The following is a 23,066-nucleotide window of genomic DNA, read 5'->3' as shown; positions in this document are numbered from 1 at the left end:
GCGCTGTTTTCCAAGAGATGTATTTCAAGTCAGCTCTGTGCACCGGCTCGAACGGATGCTTCATAAGTTTGTTAAGGACTACATTCAGATGCCACGTAGGTGGCAACATCCTCACTGGAGGGAAAGATCTGTACAGTCCCTTCAAGAATTGTTTGATTAATCTGTTTGACCAAAGGGAAGGTCCCGCTGCAGTTCTTTTATAACGGGATATTGCGGCCAAGTGTACTTTAATTGAAGAGTGGGCTAGGCCAGCCTTCATCTGATGTAACAGGTAAGGTAGGATTTGTTCCGGCGAAGAAGAGAAGGGATGTATCCCATGGTCTGCACACCAAACACAAAACCTCTTCCATTTCAGGGAGTACGTTTTGGTGGTGCTATCTGCTTGTGCCTTGGCTAGGATGTCTCTACAATCCTGCGGAATGTTTAAATCCCGAAACTCTCGGAACTCAGGAGCCAGGCGGCTAACTTGAGAGACTTCAGATCCGGGTGTTGAATTTGCCGGCTGTGCATCGTGAGTAGAGATGGACTCTGCTTCAGACGGACTGGCGGTTCCAGGGATAGACGGTGTAGCTCTGTGAACCAATGCTGTCTTGGCCAAGTTGGGGCTATTAAAATGAGAGTACACGGCTCCACCTTCATCTTCCTGAGGACTCTGGGAAGCATCGGGAATGGCGGACAGGCGTACGCAAAGACGTTGTGTCATGCGATGGAAAATGCATTCCCTGGAGACCCTGATTGGGGATGCCAACTTGCGACGTGTGGGCATTTGGCGTTGCTCCTCGTAGCCAGGAGATCTATCTGTGCTGTGCCCCATCTCAAGAAGATTTGGTTGAGAACCTTTTGGTCTAGCTCCCAATCGTGAGAGGCTGATTTTTGTCGGCTCAACGAGTCGGCGAGTACATTGTCCATCCCTGGGACATATTCCGCCTTTAAGGCCACATTGTTCATTATCAACCAGTTCCAGATTTGTTTGCGACTCGCGCAAGAGTGTCAGCGAGCGCGTCCCTCCCTGCTTGTTGAGATAGTGCATTGTCGTGGTGTTGTCTGTCCTGACAAGCACTAGGGAGTTTTTGTTTCTTGGTAGGAACGACTGTAGAGCAAAGAATACCGCCCTCAACTCGAGCAGATTGATGTGGAGCTCTCTCTCTGTAATTGACCACTTTCCGCTTATTTGCAGTTCCTGCAGGAATGCTCCCCAACCTTCTTTGGAAGTGTCCGTTGTTATTACATGAGGAGCCTCTGGAAGTAAGAATGTCAAACCTCGGGATAGGTTCTGTGAAGACATCCACCATCTCAGGGCCTTGACCATCTGAGAAGTCACTCTTATGTGGTCGTCGAATGACCCCGTGGACTGGACCCACTGCCTCGAGAGTGCCTCCTGCAGAGGACGCATCCGTAGGCGACAGTGAGGGATCAAAAGGATGCACAATGACATCATCCCTAAAAGGGATTTGAAGAGTCGGACCTTCAACACTCTTTTTGAGGCTAGTGTAGACGCTAGCACAAGAAGCTTGTTTTGCCTCTCCTGAGAGGGGAACGCTCTTGCGGAGGTCGTGTTCAAGGTTGCTCCCAAAAAGTTGATAGTTTGAGATGGTCGCAGGATTGATTTTTCCTGATCGTGAGACCCAGGCAATTGAAGAGATTCAGACAGGCGTTGAAAGACCTGGACGCGTCTTCGAAGGATGGTGCCTTGATTAGCCAGTCGTCTGAGATATGCCGCCACTGGGGAGAGACATTTGGTGAAGATGCAGGGCGCAGACTTGAGTCCAAAGGGCAGGGCACAGAATTTGAAATGCCTGCCCGCTACTGCGAATCTCAAGTACTTCTTGTGATTTTTGTGAATTGGTATATGGAAGTAAGTGTCTTTTAATTCCAATGACACCATAAAATCCCCCTCCTCCAGAATATGCAGAACTTCCTGGATCGTTACCATGCGAAACAACTGTTTCTTCAGAAACTTGTTGAGAGCCCTGAGATCTAGGATCGGTCTCCATTTCTTTTCCTTCTTTTGGATTAAAAAGAAACGGGAATAAAATCCTTTCTCTCTTTGGGATGGTGGAACTCTCTCTATTGCTCCTTTCTGCAATATGACAGAGATTTCTTGCAGAAGCTGTCGTAGGTTTTTGTGATGCATTGGGCGAGGCGGGGTTCGTGGAGGGATGGTCATGAATTCCATAGAGTGGCCGAATTGTATTAGTTGAAGGACCCACCGGTCCGTAGTAATCTTTTCCCAATTCTTTAGAAAATAGGTAATTTTTCCTCCAGTTTTTAATAAGGGATATGAGGTGTGGACTGGCCGAATTAAGAGGTCATTGTCTTCGCCCGTTGCTTCTTCTCTGTCCTCTGCCTCGAAAGGACGACTTTCCGTACGAGGACTGTTGGCCTTGTTGTTGCTGGCGTTGTTGATACTGCGGCCTACTCTGGTTGGACGAATAAGAGGATTTGTACTGGAAACCTCCTTTGTAGGAATATTGTCCTCTTCCTCTATTTCCTCGAAAGGACTGACTTTTATACTGAAGTGCTCCTAAGGCCCTTGTGGTGTCCGGATCCTTTTATATGCTTTGTAACGCCTCATCAATTTTGGGACCAAATAGTAGCTGGCCGTCATATGGCATGTCCAAAATCTTTGTCTGCACTTCACAACGAAATGAGGTTGCTTTCAACCATCCTTGACGTCTTAGAACCGCTGCACCAGTCAGCTGTCGAAAACCTGTCATAGCAACATCCATAGCACAGTCTATAATCTCTGATGCTGATGTTTCCCCTTCCATGAGAATTTTCTTCACCTCTTCCTTGGATGCGTCAGGTAATTCAGACAGGTATGGGGCTATGTCTGCCCACAGCTGTCTATTATAGCGTCCAAGCAGCTCTAAGGCATTTGCAGCCTTGACAGTCATTGCCGACATTGTTGAAAAACGCTTTCCTATGTTGTTCAGCTTTCTTCCATCCTTATCCGGAGGAGCCGATACCGGAGAAGAAGAATTTTTCTGGGCCGCCTGCGTCACCACAGAATTTAGTATAGGATGACCTGTCAGGCAGGCCGGGGCCGAATTTGGAGCTTTGTATTTTTTGTCCAATCTAGGGATTACAGCGAAACTGAGGCGGGATTCTGCATGATCTGCTCCCCCTGTTTCCAGAGATAATCAATCATAGGAATTGTTCTTGTTGACCTCTTTAATGGCTCCTTAAAATCATACAGGAAACATTCTTTTTCCTGAGACTCCATTGTAATCTGGAACCGCTTAGCAGCCCTTTCCACCACATTATGGAAACCACCTATATCAAGTGGCGGCGAATTTGAAGAAGCAGGTTCTGGAGATGCTGGTGAAGCTGCAACATAATCCTCCCAATCATTATTGACGGATTGGTCATCCTGCAGCTCTCCTTCCTCTTGCTGTTCCTCCTGCTCTTCTTCCTCTTCTTCGCCCTCCGAAGATTGAGGACATGGTATATCCACCCGTTCCTTCTGAATGATTAGAGGCGGGGTCTTGGTCTCGGCAATGGAGCCGTTGCGGGAGCTTGAGGTACGGGAGATTCTGGGAACCTCTGCTTGTAGTCTTCTATAAGGTATCTTAGATCCGTAACCAGGGATGCTGGCAGGCAGACCATAGGTGTAGGTGTCAGACGGGCCACCTTCTCCTCAACTTCCTCGTCATCCGAGCTTTGGCATTTGACATTTAGCTCTGATGGGCTAGTTGCCAATTGGAACATATCTCCGTCGTCAGAATCTTCATCCTGAAGTAGACGTGCTGGTGGTAATAGCTGCACCCGGCTAGGGGAAGTTAGCTCTGGCGTCAGCGTCTTTCTGGTAATCTTCAGACACACCGAAGCTGACTGAAAGCCAGAATCACGGAGTAGCGACGACAGTCGTCGTCATCGATGATGTTGCCGTCGACGGAATAGATGTTTCTGTCGTCGACGGCTTCTTCGTCGACGGTGTCTTCGTCGACGAAGTCGACGGTGATTATCTCGTCGTCAACGTTGACGAGGCTATCGTCGACGGGATCTTGGTCGTCGACGAAGATCTTTTGATCACAATCGTAGACGATACAGCCTTACCCGCCGTCGACGATGGAGTGGTCGTCGTCGATGATGATAATGACTATGACGCCGTCGTCGTCGAGACTGTCGACGTAGATATATAAGCAGGAGATACTGCTTTCTTCATCACCAATGATGTCGTCGACGATGCCGTCGTCGTCGACGGTGCAGGCTTCTTAAAGGTGTGAACCTCCTTTTCTGAAGCTGTTTTTGCCTTGACCTCTGAAGACTTTTTAGCCGCCTTCTTTTGAGGAGTATCCAAGGGGACTGGGGAAGCCACCCTAGGTCTTTTGAGAGATGATTTTGAGGAGATTGAAGAACCCTCACTTCCCTCAGAGGAATCCAGATTGTGTCTATCCTTAAGCCTTTGGAGCCGGATCAAAAGGCGTCCCTCTCGGTCTTTTAGAGTCTTAGTAGAAAAGGTTCGACATACCTTGCAGTCCTTCGCCGAATGATCTGGGTATAGACAGTACAGGCAGTCCTTATGTTGGTCATCAATGTGTAACCTCTTTTTTCCACAAGAGCTACAAGCTCTGAAGAGACCCTTCTTTGGAGCACCAGCCATATTAAATAGCTTTCCTTGAGGAGAAAACAGGAAACAATATCCTAAAAACTGTTGAAAAAGCTGTAAAGCAACAAACCTGAGCAGAGCTCAGGGGAGACTCCCTTAGCACAACGTGCAGTAGAAAATCTGAAGGAACTGAGGCTCCTGCCAGGAAGGTTTTAGAAGGAGGTGACAGCTGATTGGCTCTTTTCTAGAGTTTGGTCCTTTTTACAAAAGGACCTTGATATCTTACAAAAGTGAGGCCTTATGGCCTACTATTCTCTATATGTCTATGTGACATTACTTATTTATGTACCGGGGACTCCCATCTCGACGACGGGGAATGATTCAGGCATGTGAATCTATGAAAGACACCTATAATACTGGATAACAGGTGTTTATTATTATCTAACTCAAGTAGTACTAATTCAATTGACTTTGGTGGATGAGAGGTTCTGTGAAGCTGCAAGGATTCAAACCTGTGACCTTCCGGGACAACCGAACACTGGGTAGGTTGACAACCCTGAGGAGCACTAGTTGCAGATCCTTCAATCGCCACTGTGCGAACTTCGAGAACGTCACGAGAGGGTTATTTCCCTTCTCCCTTCTAGGTGCATCCAGAAGGTACCTTATCTATTTATGCTGGACTAGACCAAGAGTCCAAATTTCAGGGCAAGGCCCTTCACATACACACACTAATCCCGTCCCTATCTGAGTAGAAGAGGATCCCTTGGTCCTGATGAAATGCCGAGATCCTTTTGGACAAAAATGGCATGAATCATGTTGACCCCTTTCGCTGCACACAAACCAAATAGAGCTTGAGAGGTTGTACTTCGCCCTCTCTAGCTACGACTCTTCAGTCATTGTTTTTTCTATAGCATAGGATCCCAGTCAATAAAACCTATTCTGTGGCATCCCTATAGCTATTTTGAGCTCTCACCAGCACCCTCCCATTTCTACTCGCATCACTTCCTTGACCCCTCACCCCTGATACTTCACATCGACAAAATGAAAAGACCTACGGCAAAGAGCCCCCTCGCGGGGCCCATTGGGCATTGCAGCGCTGGCCCAACGAGGAGCTGCCCGATGATGAAGCATGACACCTTTCGGGGTGTGTGAGGGCCCTTGCTCCTTAAACGAACTATCCCCCCTGTTGTATTCTCAACCTCCTGGCACCTGGGACACTAGCCTACCTTTCCCCCCCAATAAATTGCCTTGCATAGGAACTGCATACCCTTGTTTTGCCTTCAGTTTACTCACAGACCTCTAGGTTATTTGTCACCTTATTTTAGTACATACCTTGTTCAACAAATCCAGTGTTGTCATTACAAATAATGACATGCATGTTGTAGCGCTGAAGAATAGCACAGTAAGTGCCAGAATTGAATAAGTAATAGCTGTAAATAAATTAACTGTGTGGTTTATTCTAACAAGTACAAGACCTGGATTTTTGTTTAACAAACTCCCAGGATGGATATTGAGCTTTAGAATATATGTGTTTCCCAGCTACAGCCATCTGGAATATTCGACTCCTACCAGTTGAGAATCTTAGAAAGCATGTAGTGAAATAGATAACTACGTGGGCCAGCAATCATGTATGGAACAAAAATAAGTGATTTGCTGGGATACATAAATAGAGAACTATAAGCAAATACAATCCTTAGCTCCTTCTCGCTATGAAGGACACACGCAGTAGAGAAGTAGACTGCAGGACTTTTCTATGACACTATGGAAGTGTAAAATATTAAATAAAGGCTTTATTACAAACATCTGTAATATACATTTGAAAAGGATCAAAGGAAAACATATTTCCTGCTTATGGTGCTTCCTCTAGGCAGCAAGTTCTTAATCAAACAAGGTCTCTTTAACGTCCAACTTTCAACGGAGGTATGTACATATTGTAGTTCCGTTTAAAATTAACCAGCATTTCATTTACAGTTACTTAAAAAATAAGCATCCTTGGATACGTTCCAGTCTTTGGTGGCGCTTTCTCTGGACGTCAATCTGCCTTAGACTTTATTAAGTTTAGTCACTATGAGGACTCGCACGGTCTGGTCAAACGACGTGCAGACACACAGCCCTTGTTTGTCCGGGCTCCAGTCAATGCTGGCAATGGGCTGTGTGGACACGGTTACATTCTGGAGAAGAGCGACGGATCCTGCGACCCCCTCCTCCACGCCTTCGGAATCTTTCTGCGTCCGCTGAGCGGGATACTCACTGGAAAGGAAGAAGAGGAGATGGGTAAGAACCACAGAAGGCTGAGTCAGTGTTTCCTTCAGGACCAACAGGCAGCAGCAAAGTGTTCATTCCAGAAGAGGACACACCTGCACAGTGTAGCGAGACTGCCCACGCTCATACCTGCATAACAAAGACATGTCACTTTTTAAAGCAATCAATCCTCAAAATGGGATATCGGTTGAGCAACAAATACCAATATGGGCAGCTCAGTGAGGAAGGGCATGAATGCTTCAGATAGGTTTTTAATGCTAAATAAAATGACTGAGGAAACACCACAAAAAATTGTATAATTAAAAATAAACCTGGAATTCATGTTCTATCACTAGCTCAAAACATCCCATTTACGTCCTTACGAAAGAGTTCATAGTCCCTTAGCGTGAATATTCATTGTTTTAAGGCACTTAAATTGTTGATCCTTTGGCGGCACACCACACCAGCAGGAAAGTGACAGGCGATAGCAATGCCTGGGTCAGACTGCATTGGCATGATGTCTGGTCTGACTAATGCCTGGCGCAGGGAGCACACAAATGCTTCCTTATCAAATCAGTGGGAACCATGAGGTCCATGGAGTATACACAGTTTTTTAAAAGCTCAGTCGAAAAGTTTGATACTCCAACCTTTGTCAACAGCTCACTTCGCTACCCCAGTTCAGACCCAGCCATATGCAAATCAGTCTTGACCCTGTTCCTCATGGGAACAGTCCAGACCGAAAAGCCAAGCCATGTACTCCCTGGATCAGAAACAAGTTATCCTGGGACCGGTTTTGCTTCAGACAGAATATACATCTTGCACAATAAATTAAGGTCCAGGCAGTGTTCTATCGTTTATGAACAATAATTGAGACTATTTTCAGTCAGTACTAACTCTGCACAGTCCACAGTTCAGTCAGGCTCTGGGTACCACCTACAATCTTTGCTGTTTTGAACTGTGGGAGTACTCAGGGGAAGCCCTATGCACCAAGGTGAAGAAAAAAAGCCAAACCACAGTGTCTCGGTTTTTACATGGTTGCTTGTTCGACCAAAGACCATAACAGAATGATGGTGCTCACAGAGTGTAATGTCTGGGTCAGACTACACCAGCATGATGATGCTAAGAGACCATGATGGTGCTCACAGAGTAACGTCTGGGTCAGACTACCCCAGCATGATGATGCTAGGCGACCATGATGGCACTCAGAGACTAGAATGGCTGGGTCAGAACACCAGCATGGTGATGCTAGGCGACCATGATGGTGCTCACAGAGTGTAAAGGCTGGGTCAGACAATACCAGCAAGGTAGTGCAGGGAGGCAGTAATACCTGTGCCTAGGAATAAACAAAAGGTTTCGTATCAGACCACTTGGCACCATGAGGTCCACATAGTTCAACCAGTTTCACAACTGTGCAAACAATAAGAAAACAAGTTACTTACCTGTAACTGTAGTTCTCCAGTATTGGAAGCTTTCATAGATTCACATGCCTGAATTATTCCCAGTCGTCGCGACGGGAGTCTCCTGTATATAAAAAAGCAATGCATAGCAGTATAGCAAACTGAAAAAAAGGCCTAGGCCCATTTTCCTTTTACAACCCATAGCTTTTGTTATGTAAAAAAGGCCCAAACTTTTACCTTAACAAATCAGCTGTCCTCACCCTCTAGAACACTCCTAAGAGAACCTCTTGACCCTCAGATTTTTGCGCACTTGTGCATACCAACACTTGTTGTGCCAAATACAAGGTGAGCCTCTCAGGAGAGGAGGGTGGGTGCATGTGAATCTATGAAAGCTTCCAATACTGGAGAACTACAGTTATAGGTAAGTAACTTGTTTTCTTACTCCAGTTTTGGAACTTTCATAGATTCACATGCCTGAATTAGAATAGTGAACAGTAACATTACAAAGCACATTTGTTCCTTACATTTCAACCGTGTGCAACACAACCTGTGCATTATAAAGTTTGGTACAGTACCATAAATGTGACTTTGTAACCAAGACAATAGGATGGAGGGATGCAAAATCGCTCACTGTCATTGGATGATCTGTCTCGGCACCGCTTCTCCCACCGCCGCTTCCGTCTCTGCGGCTGTGTCCAAGCAGTAGTGCTTGGTAAATGGGTGCGTAGATGCCCAGGTCGCTGCTCTGTAGATATCCTGTACAGGCACTCCTGCAAATAACGCTGTGGGCGTGGACACTGCTCTCGTTGAATGGGCACGAACTCGTGAGTTCAGAGGCTTTCCAGCAGCTTGATGACAGTAAACAATTACACTGGAAATCCATCTGGCAATTCCACGTTTTGATAAAGGAAAACCGTTTCTAGGTGCACTAAAGGCAACAAAGAGCTGTGAAGATTTCCAAAATTCTTTGGTCTCTTTAAGATAGAACTTAAGACATCTCTGAACGTCTAATGAATGTAAGGCTCTTTCCTCCGCTGTTGTTGGTTAAGGAAAGAAACGTTTCAATGCCAAGGGCTCATTCAAATGGAAATCAGTAGGCTCTTTAGGTATAAATCTTGGATTAGTCCTCAGAATAAGTCAGTGTTCCTTGAACTGCAAGAAAGGATCTCGAACTGTGAGAGCTTGTAGTTCTCCTACCCTCCTTGCTGAAGTGAGAGCGAGAAGAGCCACTTTCCAAGATAAACATTTTTATGTCCGCTCTGTGTATGGGTTTGAAAGGTTGTTTCATCAACTGTGACAATACTATGTTGAGATTCCAGAGCGGTGGAGGAGGTTTTATTGGAGGAAAAACTTTGAATAATCCTTTCATAAACTGCTTGATGATCCTGGCGGACCATAAAGACGGGGCTGATGCAGATCTTCTGTATCAAGATATGGCAGCTAGATGCACTTTTAAAGAAGCGTGAGTTAAGCCAGACTTTGCTAATAGCAAGATGTATGGAATGATATCCTGAGGTGCCGTCGTCAGAGGATAGGTACCATTCCGTAGACACCAGAGACAAAACCTCTTCCACTTCATTCTGTAGGTTTTGTTTGTGCTCTCTGCCCTAGCTTTGGATAGGATGTCTCTACATTCCTGCAAAACATTTAGATGTTGGAACTCACAGTGTTCAGGAGAAAGCCTGCTAAGTGCAAGGATTTCAGGTCCGGATGGAGCACTTGTCCTTGGGACATTGCCAGGAGTGACAGTATCGGCTGAAGGCGAATTGGTTGCGCTTCTGACAGCAGCAGAAGCTCCGCGAACCAGTGCTGTCTGGGCCACCAAGGGTCAGGATCAGCCTGCACAGTTCTTTCTTCATTTTCCTGAGGACCCTTGGCAGGAGGGGAATCAGGGGAAAAGCGTAGGCAAAGACGTCGAACCATGCTATCGAAAACACATTCCCCCAGGATCCCCCCTGGGGAAGCCAGCTTGCGAAGAACTGGCATTTCTTGTTCTCCCTTGTGGCGAAGAGAACCACCGTTGGTTTGCCCCATGTCCGAAAAATGTTGTCCAGGACTCTCTGATCCAACTCCCACTCGTGGCAGGAAGTTTTGAGCCTGCTGAGAGTATCTGCTTTGGTGTTCTGATACCCTGGTAGGTGTTCTGCAGACATGGATATTCCTTCCTGTAGAGCCCATTTCCATATTCTCTGCGCTTCTTGAGATAGGGAGAGAGATCTTGTGCCTCCCTGCTTGTTTAAGTAGTGCATCGCAGTCGTGTTGTCTGTTCTTATCAACACGGATGAACCTCTGATTCGTGGCAGGAAAGCTAGCAACGCCAGACGCACTGCCCTTAGTTCCAGCAAACTTATGTGCAGGTTTTGTTCTTTCAACTTCCATCGACCGGTGACCTGAAGGTCCTGTAGAAATGCCCCCATCCTTCCAGGGATGCATCTGTAGTTACTACCAATGGGGCTGGAGCTGTGAAAAATGAGAGTGCTTGAGAGACATTTTGATGTTGTGTCCACCACGCAGCTGCCTACAGCATGACTGGTGTCACTCGCACCACATCCTCGAAAGACCCCTGTGCTTGACGCCATTGGAGGTCGAGCTGTTCTTGTAATGGCTGCATTCATAATCTGCAGTGAAGCACAAGGGGAATGCAAGATGACATTATCCCCAGCAATGAGTTGTACCTGTTTACTGAAAGATACTCTCTTTTTAGAAATCTTTGGAAGTGTAAAACTATCTTTTGTTGTCTCTCTGCGGAGGGGAACGCTTGGTTTTTCTCTGTGTCTAAGATTGCTCCCAGAAAAGTAATTTGTTTCTTTGGTTGAAGGGATGATTTCTTCTAGTGCAAAGTCAATCCCAGCCTGGTGAACAAGTATATGCACTCCTCCGTTGACGCTCTGATTAGTGCTGCTGTTGGTGCTTTGACCAACCAGTCGTCCAGGTAAGGAAAGATTTGATGTTTTTGTTTCCTTAAAACAGCTGCCACTGGAGCCAGGCATTTTGTGAGCACTCTTGGGGCTGACTTGAGGCCAAACGGCAGTACCTTTAATTGGTAATGGTCCCCGGCCACCTCGAAACGAAGATATTGTCTGTGTGCAGGATGGATTGGGACGTGAAAATATGCGTCTTGTAAGTCCACGATTGTCATATGCGGAATGACTGTTTTTTGAGATAGGTATTTTGGGATCCGAGATCCAGAATAGGACGCTATTGTAGGATGTTTTTCCTTACTAGAAAAAATCAGGAATAAAATCCCTCTCCTTTCTGAAAATTCGGTACCGGTTCTATTGCTCCCTTTCAGAGCATTGTCCGAATCTCCTTTCGGATTTGATGCAAATGATTGATCTTGTGATGCATCGGTGGCATCTGAAGGAATTCTAGAGTGTGGCCGAATCAAATAATGTTGAGGACCCAACGGTCCGTGGTTGTTAGTTGCCAATTTTGAAGAAAACAGGAAGTCTTTCCACCCCGGGGAACATAAGATCTTTGTGTATCGGGTGCGATCAGCATTCGTAGGCTGTCATTGTCGGCGGGGTTGTCCTTACCCTGACGACCTCCTCTACCTCTTGGAGTAGATCTGGAATAACCTCCTGATTGTCCCTGTGTGTACTGCTGACGATAGGGCTGAGAAGTGGAAGTATACGAGGAATATCTCCCCTGATGATATCCTCCTCTTTATGATGTTTGACTCTTTCCCTTAGAGTCACGAAAAGGGACCTTTCGGTATTGCAGAGTTCCCAAAGCTTTGGCAGTATCAGTGTCTTTCTTGATACTCTTCAGCGCGTGATCCACATGCTTGCCGAATAAGTCTTCACCGTTGAATGGAAGATCCAAGATCTTATTCTGGACTTCCGGTCTGAATGCCGTAGCTCTTAACCACCCTTGCCTGCGCAGCACCGCCTCTCCTCCTAGAGACCTGAAAGCTGTAGTCGCTATATCCATAGCGCAGTCTATGATTTCCGCCGACGTTTTTTCCCCCTCCAGAAGAATCTTTCTGGCTTCTTGCTGCTCTACATCCGGCACGTGGTTAATATATGGTGACAGGTCACACCACATTTGCCTGTCGTACCTTCCCAAGATGGCTTAAGCATTTGCGGCCTTTACTAATAGCGCGGACATCGAGGAAAATCTCTTCCCTGCGTTGTCCAGCCTCCTTCCATCTCTATCCGGGGGTTCCGTAATCAGAGCTGACGGATTCTTTGATTTCCGCTGCGCCGCTTGTGTAATGACCGAATCCGGTTTGGGGTGACCCAAAAGGCAGGCTGGGGCATCTGCCGGCGCCTTTTACTTCTTGTCTAATCTCGCGAGTACCGCGGTCACTGTAGCTGGTGATTCCATCACTTTCAGGCCTTCCTCCCAAATATGACTCACAAACGGCAAAGATCGAACCGATTTGCGATAGGGTTCTTTAAAGTCATATAAGAAGCATTCAGCTTTATCCTCCGACATGGAAAGCGAGAATCTTTTAGTGGCCCTTTCCATCAGGTTGTGAAACCTCCCAATGTCTTCTGGGGGGGAATCCACGGGTTTCGGTGAAGGAGACGAAGGTGAAGGAATGAGGTAATCATCCCACTCCCTTAGGATCCCTAATTTCCCCATCTTCATGTTCCTCATCCGTAGTGTCGGGATCCCGCTGAGGTCTCGATGGCGGAGACTTAGGCAAAGGCTCTGGTAAGATCTCTCTTCTGCGTACTGGTGTATCCGGCACAGACCGTGGTCGAGGCGTAACGTCAGAGATGTCCTTAGACGTCTCTGACTAATTCCTTTTATTCGTCAACTTACCAATAAAAGAAATTAGTCTGTGCCTGCACCACTTTGAATTAGTCCGATCAGTGTACATAGATTCAGCAGACACATTTTCAACATCCATGTTACTTAAAGAGTTTATCTTCCTCCTATCCAACAATTGGCAGAACACACTTCCACGACCCATTTAAGCTGATCTATTTATGTAAAAACCATTGGCACTGCTTGATTATCTGGGTCGTAACTAAGCCAAACTCAAATAGAAGAAGGCATGTGAGATTATAAACTTAGCCAAAATAATGAAACTGCAGTTTGAAAACATAAAGCTATGACAAACAAATGCACAAGTGATTTTTCAGTTCAATATTTTATCAATAACTCCACCAGCATAAACTACTGCCCTTCTGAGAAACAGTATCAAAATGACCACTTACTTGTCAGCTACTTTGTCATTTATCTTTCGTGGAACCCCAACGAATGCTTTAAACCGTCACACCATTTCGAGCTACTTAATTGCTCCCAAAACCGCGACATAGATCATGTTTAGCATCTGAGGTTTTTCCACCTTTTTAAATGTCCTATGATATCTTCTTCTATAATCCTCCAGCATGGATTGAAGGTCTCTCAATAAAGAAGAGGGCACACTTGTCATCTCTTCTCTCTGTTCCTGGTGGTGTTGATGTTGGGGATGAGTCTGATACTCCTCATACTCATCTTGAGAGTCCTCCTCCTGGTACTTAACCTTTAGTTGAGATGGACTGCTACCATATCCGAAAGGACCACCATCATACTCCTACTCCTAATCTTCCTCCTCCAGAAGCTGAGAAAGACAGCTAAAAAACAAATGCACTCTCCTTGAGTCCTTAATGTAACATTCAGAGCTGCCGACTTAGGAACTGGGGAATCGAGTTTGAGTCTTGGCGACAGCTCTCTCCATGCCTAAGTGATATTCCCAGATTCACAGAATGTTAAGCCTTTGCCGTAAAATCCAGAGCTGCCAACTCTGGGACTCGAGAACTGGGTGGGAGTCTCAGCATTGGCTTTTTCTGTGCCTAATTGATTTGCCCAGAAGTGCTAAATGTTAAGCAGACGCCGAGAAAGCCAAAATAACAAAGAGAATAAAAGATGCAAAAGCGCTTTTTTTTTTTTTAAGTGAGCCATGGCCTGTGGGAAGAAGTAGAAGCAACTGGGTTGGAGGGGGCTGAACGAAAGCAATCGGGCGGGGGGTGGGGGTCTGAAGCCACATGGGGTAATATAGAGGCAGCAAAGGGGAGGGTGCTGCGGTGAGTATAGAGGCAACACAGGGATGGGTGGGGGGATGAATCTGAAAGGGCATGGGGTTGGGTGGGGGGATGGATGCAAAAGCAACACAGATGGCCGGAGGGACGTGAAAGCAACATGGAGAGTGCGGGAGGAGGGTAGGCAATGGTGAGAAGCACACAGTTCAGAGCAACAGGGAAGGGGCTGGTTTCAGAGAGCAATGCAGGGGAGAGAGAAGTCTATGAGGAAGACAGTTCAAAAACAAATACACTCTCCTTTAGTCCTTAATGTAACATCCAGAGTTGGTGACTTTGGAACTGGGGAACCGGGTTAGAGTCTCTGTATTTGCTCCAAATCACAGAATGATGAGCAATGCTCACAAAAAAAATGCCAATGGCAAACAAGCCGCCACACACAAAAAAAAAAAAAATTTAAAAGCCAATGGCAAACACGAGCAGGAAATAAATAAAAAAATAGCCCCGCCAAACAACCACAGTAGTGTAAAAATACTAGCAATTGAGCGGTGCTCCATGGGAAGGGGGGGAGGGAACAAAACACCTAAGGGTGGAACAAAGAGGAAGGATTAACCACTAACAAGCAAGCAAGTGGATCCAGCATGTCTTGAAGAGACAGCAAATCACTGCCTAGGCTCAACTCTCAACCTAAAAAAAGTGGCAGTTGGGACCATGCCAACTGGAATTTCTCCACACCGTAAAGTTATTAGCAAAAGGTTCTAGTGGGTCTTCTGGAGCAGTTGTTAACGTTGAAGAGAGGGCAAGAGTACAATGGCCTAAAAAGGGGATTAATAGAATTGGGGTGTAGGAAAGGTATTGGACAGTGCAGTGGACTAGAAAACACAACTATTGTGGATGCAAAAAGCTTCATCTTTCTAGATTTTAGCAGCAGAGATGGTACTGTGTGAGATTTTTGGGATGCCAAGTACTGCATACTGACTGAAGAGGAAGAAACTGCAGTTCATTTTGCAAAAAGTTCACACGTGCTACAATTGGTAGAAGAGAGAGAAATACATGGATGGATAAGCCCATTTCTGAGCGGTGGGGAAGGGCTAGTTTGTAAAAGGTTCAGAGCAAAAACGCATGCCTTATTAAGCAAAGTATTTCCTCAGACACAAAATGGGCTAACCTCTTCCAATACACCAGGCTCATACTTTTTAGCAATTTACATTTTAATGGAACCACTTGAGTGTTACAGAGAAATAATCTTAAAGCGGAGTACTCACTACTTCCAAAGATGCAGACTCCCAGCTCCTCCTGTTGTCATAAATATATCTCTGTTCTGTGGCAGGTGGCGAACTTGCCAAACTGTGGATTTGTGAGCCTAAATGGTACAAGAATACATTTTGCTCAATAATGTGCATTAATGTCACTACTAATTCATTTTATTCGTCAACTTACCAATAAAAGAAATTAGTCTGTGCCTGCACCACTTTGAATTAGTCCGATCAGTGTACATAGATTCAGCAGACACATTTTCAACATCCATGTTACTTAAAGAGTTTATCTTCCTCCTATCCAACAATTGGCAGAACACACTTCCACGACCCATTTAAGCTGATCTATTTATGTCAAAACCATTGGCACTGCTTGATTATCTGGGTCGTAACTAAGCCAAACTCAAATAGAAGAAGGCATGTGAGATTATAAACTTAGCCAAAATAATGAAACTGCAGTTTGAAAACATAAAGCTATGACAAACAAATGCACAAGTGATTTTTCAGTTCAATAATTTCTTAATAACTCCACCAGCATAAACTACTGCCCTTCTGAGAAACACTATCTAAATGACCACTTACTTGTCAGCTACTTTGTCATTTATCTTTCGTGGAACCCCAACGAATGCTTTAAACCGTCACACCATTTCGAGCTACTTAATTGCTCCCAAAACCGCGACATAGATCATGTTTAGCATCTGAGGTTTTTCCACCTTTTTAAATGTCCTACTTGACCAGTTGAAATTCCACCTGTCAAGTGAATATCAACGTAATCATGGCCTCCACATCTTACATATTTTGTTTTAATATTAAATAACACAAATATCTCTTACACCACACCTAAACATATATTTTCAATTTGAAGTGAAATGCATATATTTTCACTCAAATTGTATTGTTTGGGCTCGTTTTTGAGCCAAAGCTATTCCAATGTTGCTGATCTGTAAGAAGATTTCTTACTCACAGGATCTTAACGTTACAACGAAGTGTTTCTTTGCTACAAATGGTGCTTTTAGATACTTAGATGCGCCCCTTTCAGAACTCAATCTTCACGACAGACTAGACTCCATAATTCTGAAGGAAAGAAAGGGGAAGAGAGGCTAATACTTGCCTCTGTTTCTAGATCTACTGTTTCACCCCTACAACCATCGAGGAGATAAGTTTAGTAGATACTTCAGAGAGACCTGTTCTGTTATCACTAAGAGTGAACCAAAACCACCAATGCTGGTGAGTGAAAGGCAACCAGCTAACAGGAGCAGACAGAGATCAAAGGCAACAAATGTAGTAGTAGAGAAGCTCCTTCCACTTTATCTACCACTTGCTTCGCAGACAAAGCTGTCCCTCACAGGGGATATCACTATAAAAGGGAAGGTACAGCGCTGTTTCCTCATAAAACAGGCAGTATTGCCCGCAACAGTAGGGCTGGCAGCTATACCCCCTCACAAGACCGGTAGCACCATAGTTTCCTCAGATACAGAGCAGGCTGCGCAACACAGGACAGCAGTACAACAATCCATCCAGGACATGCACCACTACTGCTCGCTTACAAGGCAGACACACCCTTGCCTCCACACGGAGTATGGAGGCCACCAGCTAGCCCCCTCACATGAAAAAAAGCAAAAGGACCTTGCTACATGACAGGCAGCACTGATGACTACTCAGAGGGCAGGCAGACAAACTGTCTCTCAGGGGACAAGGCATGTCGGGATAAGGCAGCAGAGGGCTTTTGAAAGATCAATGATTTTGGAGCAGTGTGTTGGAGGAAGGTTTGTTTCACCCACAGAGGTGCAGTCCACATGTGACATCTGTAAATTTAACTGAGGACTTCAAAACCTCTAGGTTATGAAATCCTAGATTCTAGGTCTGGTCTCCTACTGGTAGCGTCTCAGTATATGGAAGTGGGATCTTGTTCTCCGGAAACTAGAAATAAGACAACAATCACTGTATTGAACCTTCTGAAAGTGGTCAGATTGGTACTTGGGTCAGTCATGGCATAGTGTGCGAGGCATTTTAAAACTCTGCATTTGCATCAAGAAGCATACACGCTGTGTAAACCCTCCTTGGTAGAAAACCTATTCAAGAGTGGACTTCCATACACAAGACTTAGGAATACATAAAAAACCAGAGGAACACGCTTGTCTCTTACATTACAAACTCTATTGCGGTAGCTCCCCGCGACAGCAGAACAATTAGGTAAAATCCTCCTATAATCCTGACCAAATACCACTGAGAACCCCCAAATAATATTAATGTGCATCTGAGGAATCTAGAGAGCGGTGATATCCCCTGGTCCGAAGGAAGCATCGGAGAGAGAGGAATCCGGAGCGACGAGCCCGTCGGCGCCAGGTGACGTTTAAGAAGAAATCCGCCCAGAAGCTCCGGAACTCCGGCAAGTCAGAAGCCCTGACTGGGCTGGGGAGCAAAGAGACGGGGCTGATCCGGGGAAATGTATCCTGGTGCCTAAACTTTGGAGGAGCCATGGTGAGGAGGAATGCACCGGTCTGAATATTGTGAGAAGCTGAGGTGCCTGGGCCTTTGCTCGGCCAATGCCCGCTTTCCTAATCCTGCTTCTCCAGGGAAGTGGAAGTGGGGATTTCTCTCCTACAACAGGGATCGATAGGAGGAGCGGAGTCGCCTGACCGATGGGGCCGCGACGGATCTGCTGGCGCACGTCTGAGGCTTTGAGCCTCGCACACAAGAGAACAACGAAATATCGGCAGTCCCTGGGCCTACCGACGGAGGTAATGGAGCTCACTGAGCCGGGCAGATGGCCTGGGAGGGACCCCCGGAAGGGACCCCCCTGACAGACTTCCAGCGATACTTCAGAAGAGCTGCATGAAGATGGAGAAGTCGGCACGGTACACATGGTGAACGAGGGGGTCTGCGTTTCGGCCCGGTGCAGAGTTCAGAGAGGGCTTGCCGGGCGTCCAGAGATCAGGGATGTGACTGTGGAATACGGTAAGCCATAAGAGGCCATAGGAAGAGGTCACAGCAGGACAGAAGAAGATTGAGAAGCAGGGCCATGGTAGGGCTCTCTGGGGAGGCAGTAACTGTGAAAGCAGAGAGGAGCTAGCCCGGCCGCATAACACACAGCGGCATCGGTGGAAGGTTGGGCATGAGCATAACAGCCCAATAATCTGAAATCACCTGTAAGCCACAGAGGGGGGACAACAGGGAGAATCATGCAGCCAAGACCACGCACCATCCCTCCTTGGGCAGAGATACGTAATAAAAAGTCGGGTGCCCACCAGAGGCAGGAACAGTGAATACAAGTGAGCAGGCATCGTGGCCAGAGGTTAGGGAGGCTATACAACATATAGAGAACGCCAAGCATCAGAAAAGATACTAACCACTATAATCGCTCGTCGCACAGAGGCAGTATTTGGAAAGACAGGCTACAGTGGATCAATCCGGACACTCGGTCATTGACGGGATCTTAACACTACAACTTAAGTCTCCGACATGGATCAATCATGGTGAAAAATAAGGGCGCCAAGTAGCAGACGAACAAATTAATTAACTACACCATGCCCCTCCTACAAGGTCAAGAGAATCTGACGGGGAGAGACAATGGAGAAGACCTTTGGAGCGACACGGAGCCTCCCTCATTGCTAGACATATTACAAGCAATCCAGTCAACACGTGAAGACATGGTGCACAGAATAGATGCAGTGGCCATAGACTTCAACCAACTACACTGGGATTTAAGGAAGGTGGGGGACAGATACCACCAAGGAAAATGTAACCATACTACAAACCAAGATGCTTACCCTCAGAGACCCTGTCATAGTGCTCCAGAAAAGAGTAGTGAACTTGGACAAAAAAGCGGAGGACTACGAAGGGAGGTCTAAGAGGAAAAATCTCCGATTTGTGGGTTTTCCAGAACGAGCTGAGGGCCACTTTCAATCGACCTGCAGATTGCTGCAGTTTTCTCTGCCTGTTTTTCCATCCAACGTCTTTGCATTGGATTCCCTGCCTCATGCAATCTGGGTGGGGCCGGCTGTTTCTGTGCTTGTAGGCTTATGCCTCAACTACAGGATTCCAATAACTATTATCTTCTTAAGAGTTTCCCAAGATACGTAGAAGTATTTTAGAAATTGCTATTACGCCCACAGATTAGGCTCTGCCACCCTTATGTTGTATCCCATCTTCTCTAGGATTTAGTTTAAGAAGCAACTCCAGGGAGATGTCTTTGGTCCCAATATCTCGGGCGTTTCAGGATATGTAGATACTGTAGACAATACATATTGGATAGATCCTTTTAAGTTCTGGCAAAGCTCCCTCTTCACATGAGACTAATTCAGGTTCATATCACTTTTAGTAAAGACGTCTAGATTGTGCCTCATCTCATTCTAGCCCTTGCAGATCAAAGTTTATACAATTTAGCTAACAGAACTGCATCATTGTGAAGGTACACTAGACAAAAAGGGATGATTAAGCTACTACCTTTTCTGCAAGAGAAGCAAAACCTTTTTTTGGATGCTGGGTTCTCATGTCAAAAACATGAAACTTCCCTTCCAATGAAGTAGCCACCAGTTTATTCATTATTATATCCTTCCTGTCAAACTCGACACTGCAAACCTGCAAAACAGGAACATGTATAAACACACAGCAAAATACAAGTTATTTACAAATTCATTCTGACAGGCAAAGGCAAAAATATCAGATTAGACCTAAAAAAAATACATTGCAGAAAGCATGTAAGGCTGAAAGAAGGTTGAATTAATTTTTTGTACGAATGCAATGAATGACAGCTTTTAGGAATATCCTTTGTGATATGTTCTATGAATTGAACTTCAGTGGTCAGTAATACATTATCACTAGAACCCTAAGAATGAACAGACTCCCAAATATTCCTACTTGCTTGTTAGCGTCTCACTTTCATGCTTGCAGTTACTCCGATTCAAATAAGACTTTAAATCATGTATTTCAGAAATGTGTGCATGTTCCAGCTCGACGTCTGCTGCAATAAGTGGTGCAAAGTTGACCTGTATTCAGTTGTGTAAAGGGACAAAAGGGGAAACCAAGAGCAAGTATTTTGATATGGATCCATTGTGTTCTCCCCATAGTGTGTAGTACTTCTCCTCAAGTAATCTCTATTTCTAGGTGCCTTCCCAGCTCTTGAAATACTTCTTGAATAGAATTAGGTATTTTAATCTAGCCAACAGAATGTGAAATGTTGTGGAGGACTCTGACTGGGAGGATGGACTGGATTCTGCTAAAGTCCGTGCAAAAATAACTTTTAAACTGTTTTCTCACATTTCATCATTGCAGTACAATCTGAGCTACCCTTCAGCCTAATTCCCCCCTTAAAGTACTTCCTGCTGATTTAATCTCCAATCCGCTACCAGAAAGTCCTTTCTTCGATCTTTGTTTCACCCTTTTCAGAGAATGCTGGTTACACTCACTCTGCTCAATTAATTTTACCATAGCCCTCACCAAATCTGTCTTATTACATGGACTAATCACCCATTGAGCTTGAACTGCAAACCTAAATCATGATGATCCATGGCTCTGGTCCATAAACTATCCTAACCTCCTGATCATTCATCATCTTGGCCACAATACCTTCCACTGCAGTGGTCACAGGGCTCTGCAACTTTTCAAGTTCTCCCAAATCTCTATAACCACCTTCAGTTCAAGAGCCAAAGTAAGTTTGTGCATCATAGGATCTTCACCCATAGCCATAGACACTTGAATAATCTGTTGCTGTCTCTGAAGTGCTTTTTCATATGTATATACTGTCCATGAATTTAAAAACACTGGGTGCCAGTGTCCATATGTCCATCAGATGGACAGAACCCTAGGGGCCGATTAGAGGTAAATTTTGTTCCTGCATATAGTCTTTTACATTAGAAAAATATCCATTCCAATGCTGTATCATGTATATATTATCATTTTAAGCCGATATGCATTGTTTATCACTTAAGTGGTAAGTGCCAGGGAATAATGGAGACAAGAGAGAGCCAACTTCCAGCTCTAAATGGAAACAGAAAATCATTTATATTCAAACTTTAATTCAGCGGCGAGTTCACCATTTTATTGCATTAAGTTATAAGACTCCAACTGTCTATGTAGCATATGACAGAAATAGTCCAGAAAGGATTCCTTTATTTCTAATAATACAAAAGTGAACACGTTTGAAGACATTTATAAATACTACTAATGCACAACAAGCGAACCATTGGTAATATATTGGTGTGAATACCACTGCAGAACTCCTAATTCCACTGAACCCATGCACTAGATTTTTACAAAAAGGCGAGGAATGTAACCAAAAGAAGTTCCTGAATCAGCAGCAGGGTTGGGTGGGGAAGGGTTGGAGGGGCAAGGGGCAAGGGGCAAGCATTTGAAATTTTCAGGAAAGTTAGAGGAGGACCCATACCAAAGATTGGAAGGATGACCGGTGCAAAAGCCTTCAGAGAAATAAAGATACACATCTAGAAGACTTGCACACTACATGCTTCACAGAATAAGAATGGGGTTTAATGTTTATGACAGCATTAACTAGGGCACACGTCAGACAAGCTAGTCATCTTCCAGGATCACCATGGCAGTGGCATGTATTTAGGATTGTATGAGAGGGCCGTCAGTAGTACTCCAGATAGGAGGCGGTGTAGTGCTGCTTCAGAGGGTTATATGGCAAGGTCTACAGAGGATAATGCCCATACAGCATTATATGCTATATATTTATATAGGTATGTTTTTGGCCTAGATGTAGGAGACTTCCTAATATACTACCTCTGATACTCAAACGAATATGTGAATTCAACAAAAAGTGAAGCATGGGTTTCAAAATATGGCAGTAATCCATTTCTCAGAAGAGAAATTGCTACAATTAGCTGACAAAAGTTTGTAGTTTGCGCAGGAATTAATGCAATGTTATAGTGATTGCTTTGTAAGCACTTAATGCTGCACTGAGCTGCATCAAAGCTGTGAAAAGGAAGGAGGAGCCTTATAAATAAAAAATGTTCAGCAAAACTCATGTACCCATCAAGGAGGCATACTGAAAAGAATTTTGCAAGCTTGATCAATACATAGGAGAGTTAGTACATGGGTAGGAGTGCGTACGCTTATTCTCACACATCAGAACGTGTACAGAGCACAGTACATAACAAAGGTGTAACAATTTGAACATGAACTTTATATTCACCATAGTACAACAATGCAACGTTCTGGGACCTTACCCCATTCTTAATGTTAGTTTCCCACCGAAGAGACATGGTTCTTAGGTCAAACAGCTTAATATCCCCATTGTCATATCCTGCACACACAGCACGTTCTTGTTGATTGCATGCATGTCCTAGATAAAAGACAAGCATAGGTCATGAAGTCAGAGATTTTTGTAGCGTTTCTCCAAAATCCTGCAGATGTCATTCAGACCGCATAAAAAGTCAAACAACTAAGTACCAACAGCAGACCCTGGTTTTGAGAACAGTAATGCCACCATTGGAAACCAGAAATGGCACACTAAGTATTTTTCACGTTAAAATATAGGAAAACTGTTCATCTAGTCAAAATAAACAACCTTGGCTTAATGTATTTATAATGAATGTAAGGCTATAATACCTGTATAGGAATAAGTGACTAATTCCCTATTAGAGTGTAGCTGTGATCTGACGACTCGCCTCTAACAAAACTGATGGCT

At 45.0% G+C, this 23,066-nt stretch overlaps 1 protein-coding gene across 1 annotated transcript in view; it reads right to left on the bottom strand.

Moving 5' to 3' along the window:
- Nucleotides 1-6,322: 6,322 nt before the first annotated feature.
- Nucleotides 6,323-23,066, bottom strand: part of DNAAF10 (dynein axonemal assembly factor 10) — a 119,154-nt gene continuing 102,410 nt past the window's right edge. The window contains exons 5-8 of the mRNA XM_086927583.1: nt 22,606-22,721; nt 19,865-19,999; nt 15,428-15,525; nt 6,323-6,802 (exon numbers count right to left, since the gene is read on the bottom strand). Of these exons, the coding sequence (XP_086783709.1) occupies nt 6,595-6,802; nt 15,428-15,525; nt 19,865-19,999; nt 22,606-22,721 (557 nt within the window). The 3' untranslated portion in view covers nt 6,323-6,594. The remainder of the gene's footprint in view (nt 6,803-15,427; nt 15,526-19,864; nt 20,000-22,605; nt 22,722-23,066) is intronic.

The sequence above is a fragment of the Lissotriton vulgaris genome, chromosome 6 (assembly GCF_964263255.1).
Source record: "Lissotriton vulgaris chromosome 6, aLisVul1.2, whole genome shotgun sequence".
NCBI lineage: Eukaryota > Metazoa > Chordata > Amphibia > Caudata > Salamandridae > Lissotriton > Lissotriton vulgaris.
Note: the sequence above shows the minus strand (reverse complement) of the source record. Positions and strands in the feature narration are given on the sequence as shown.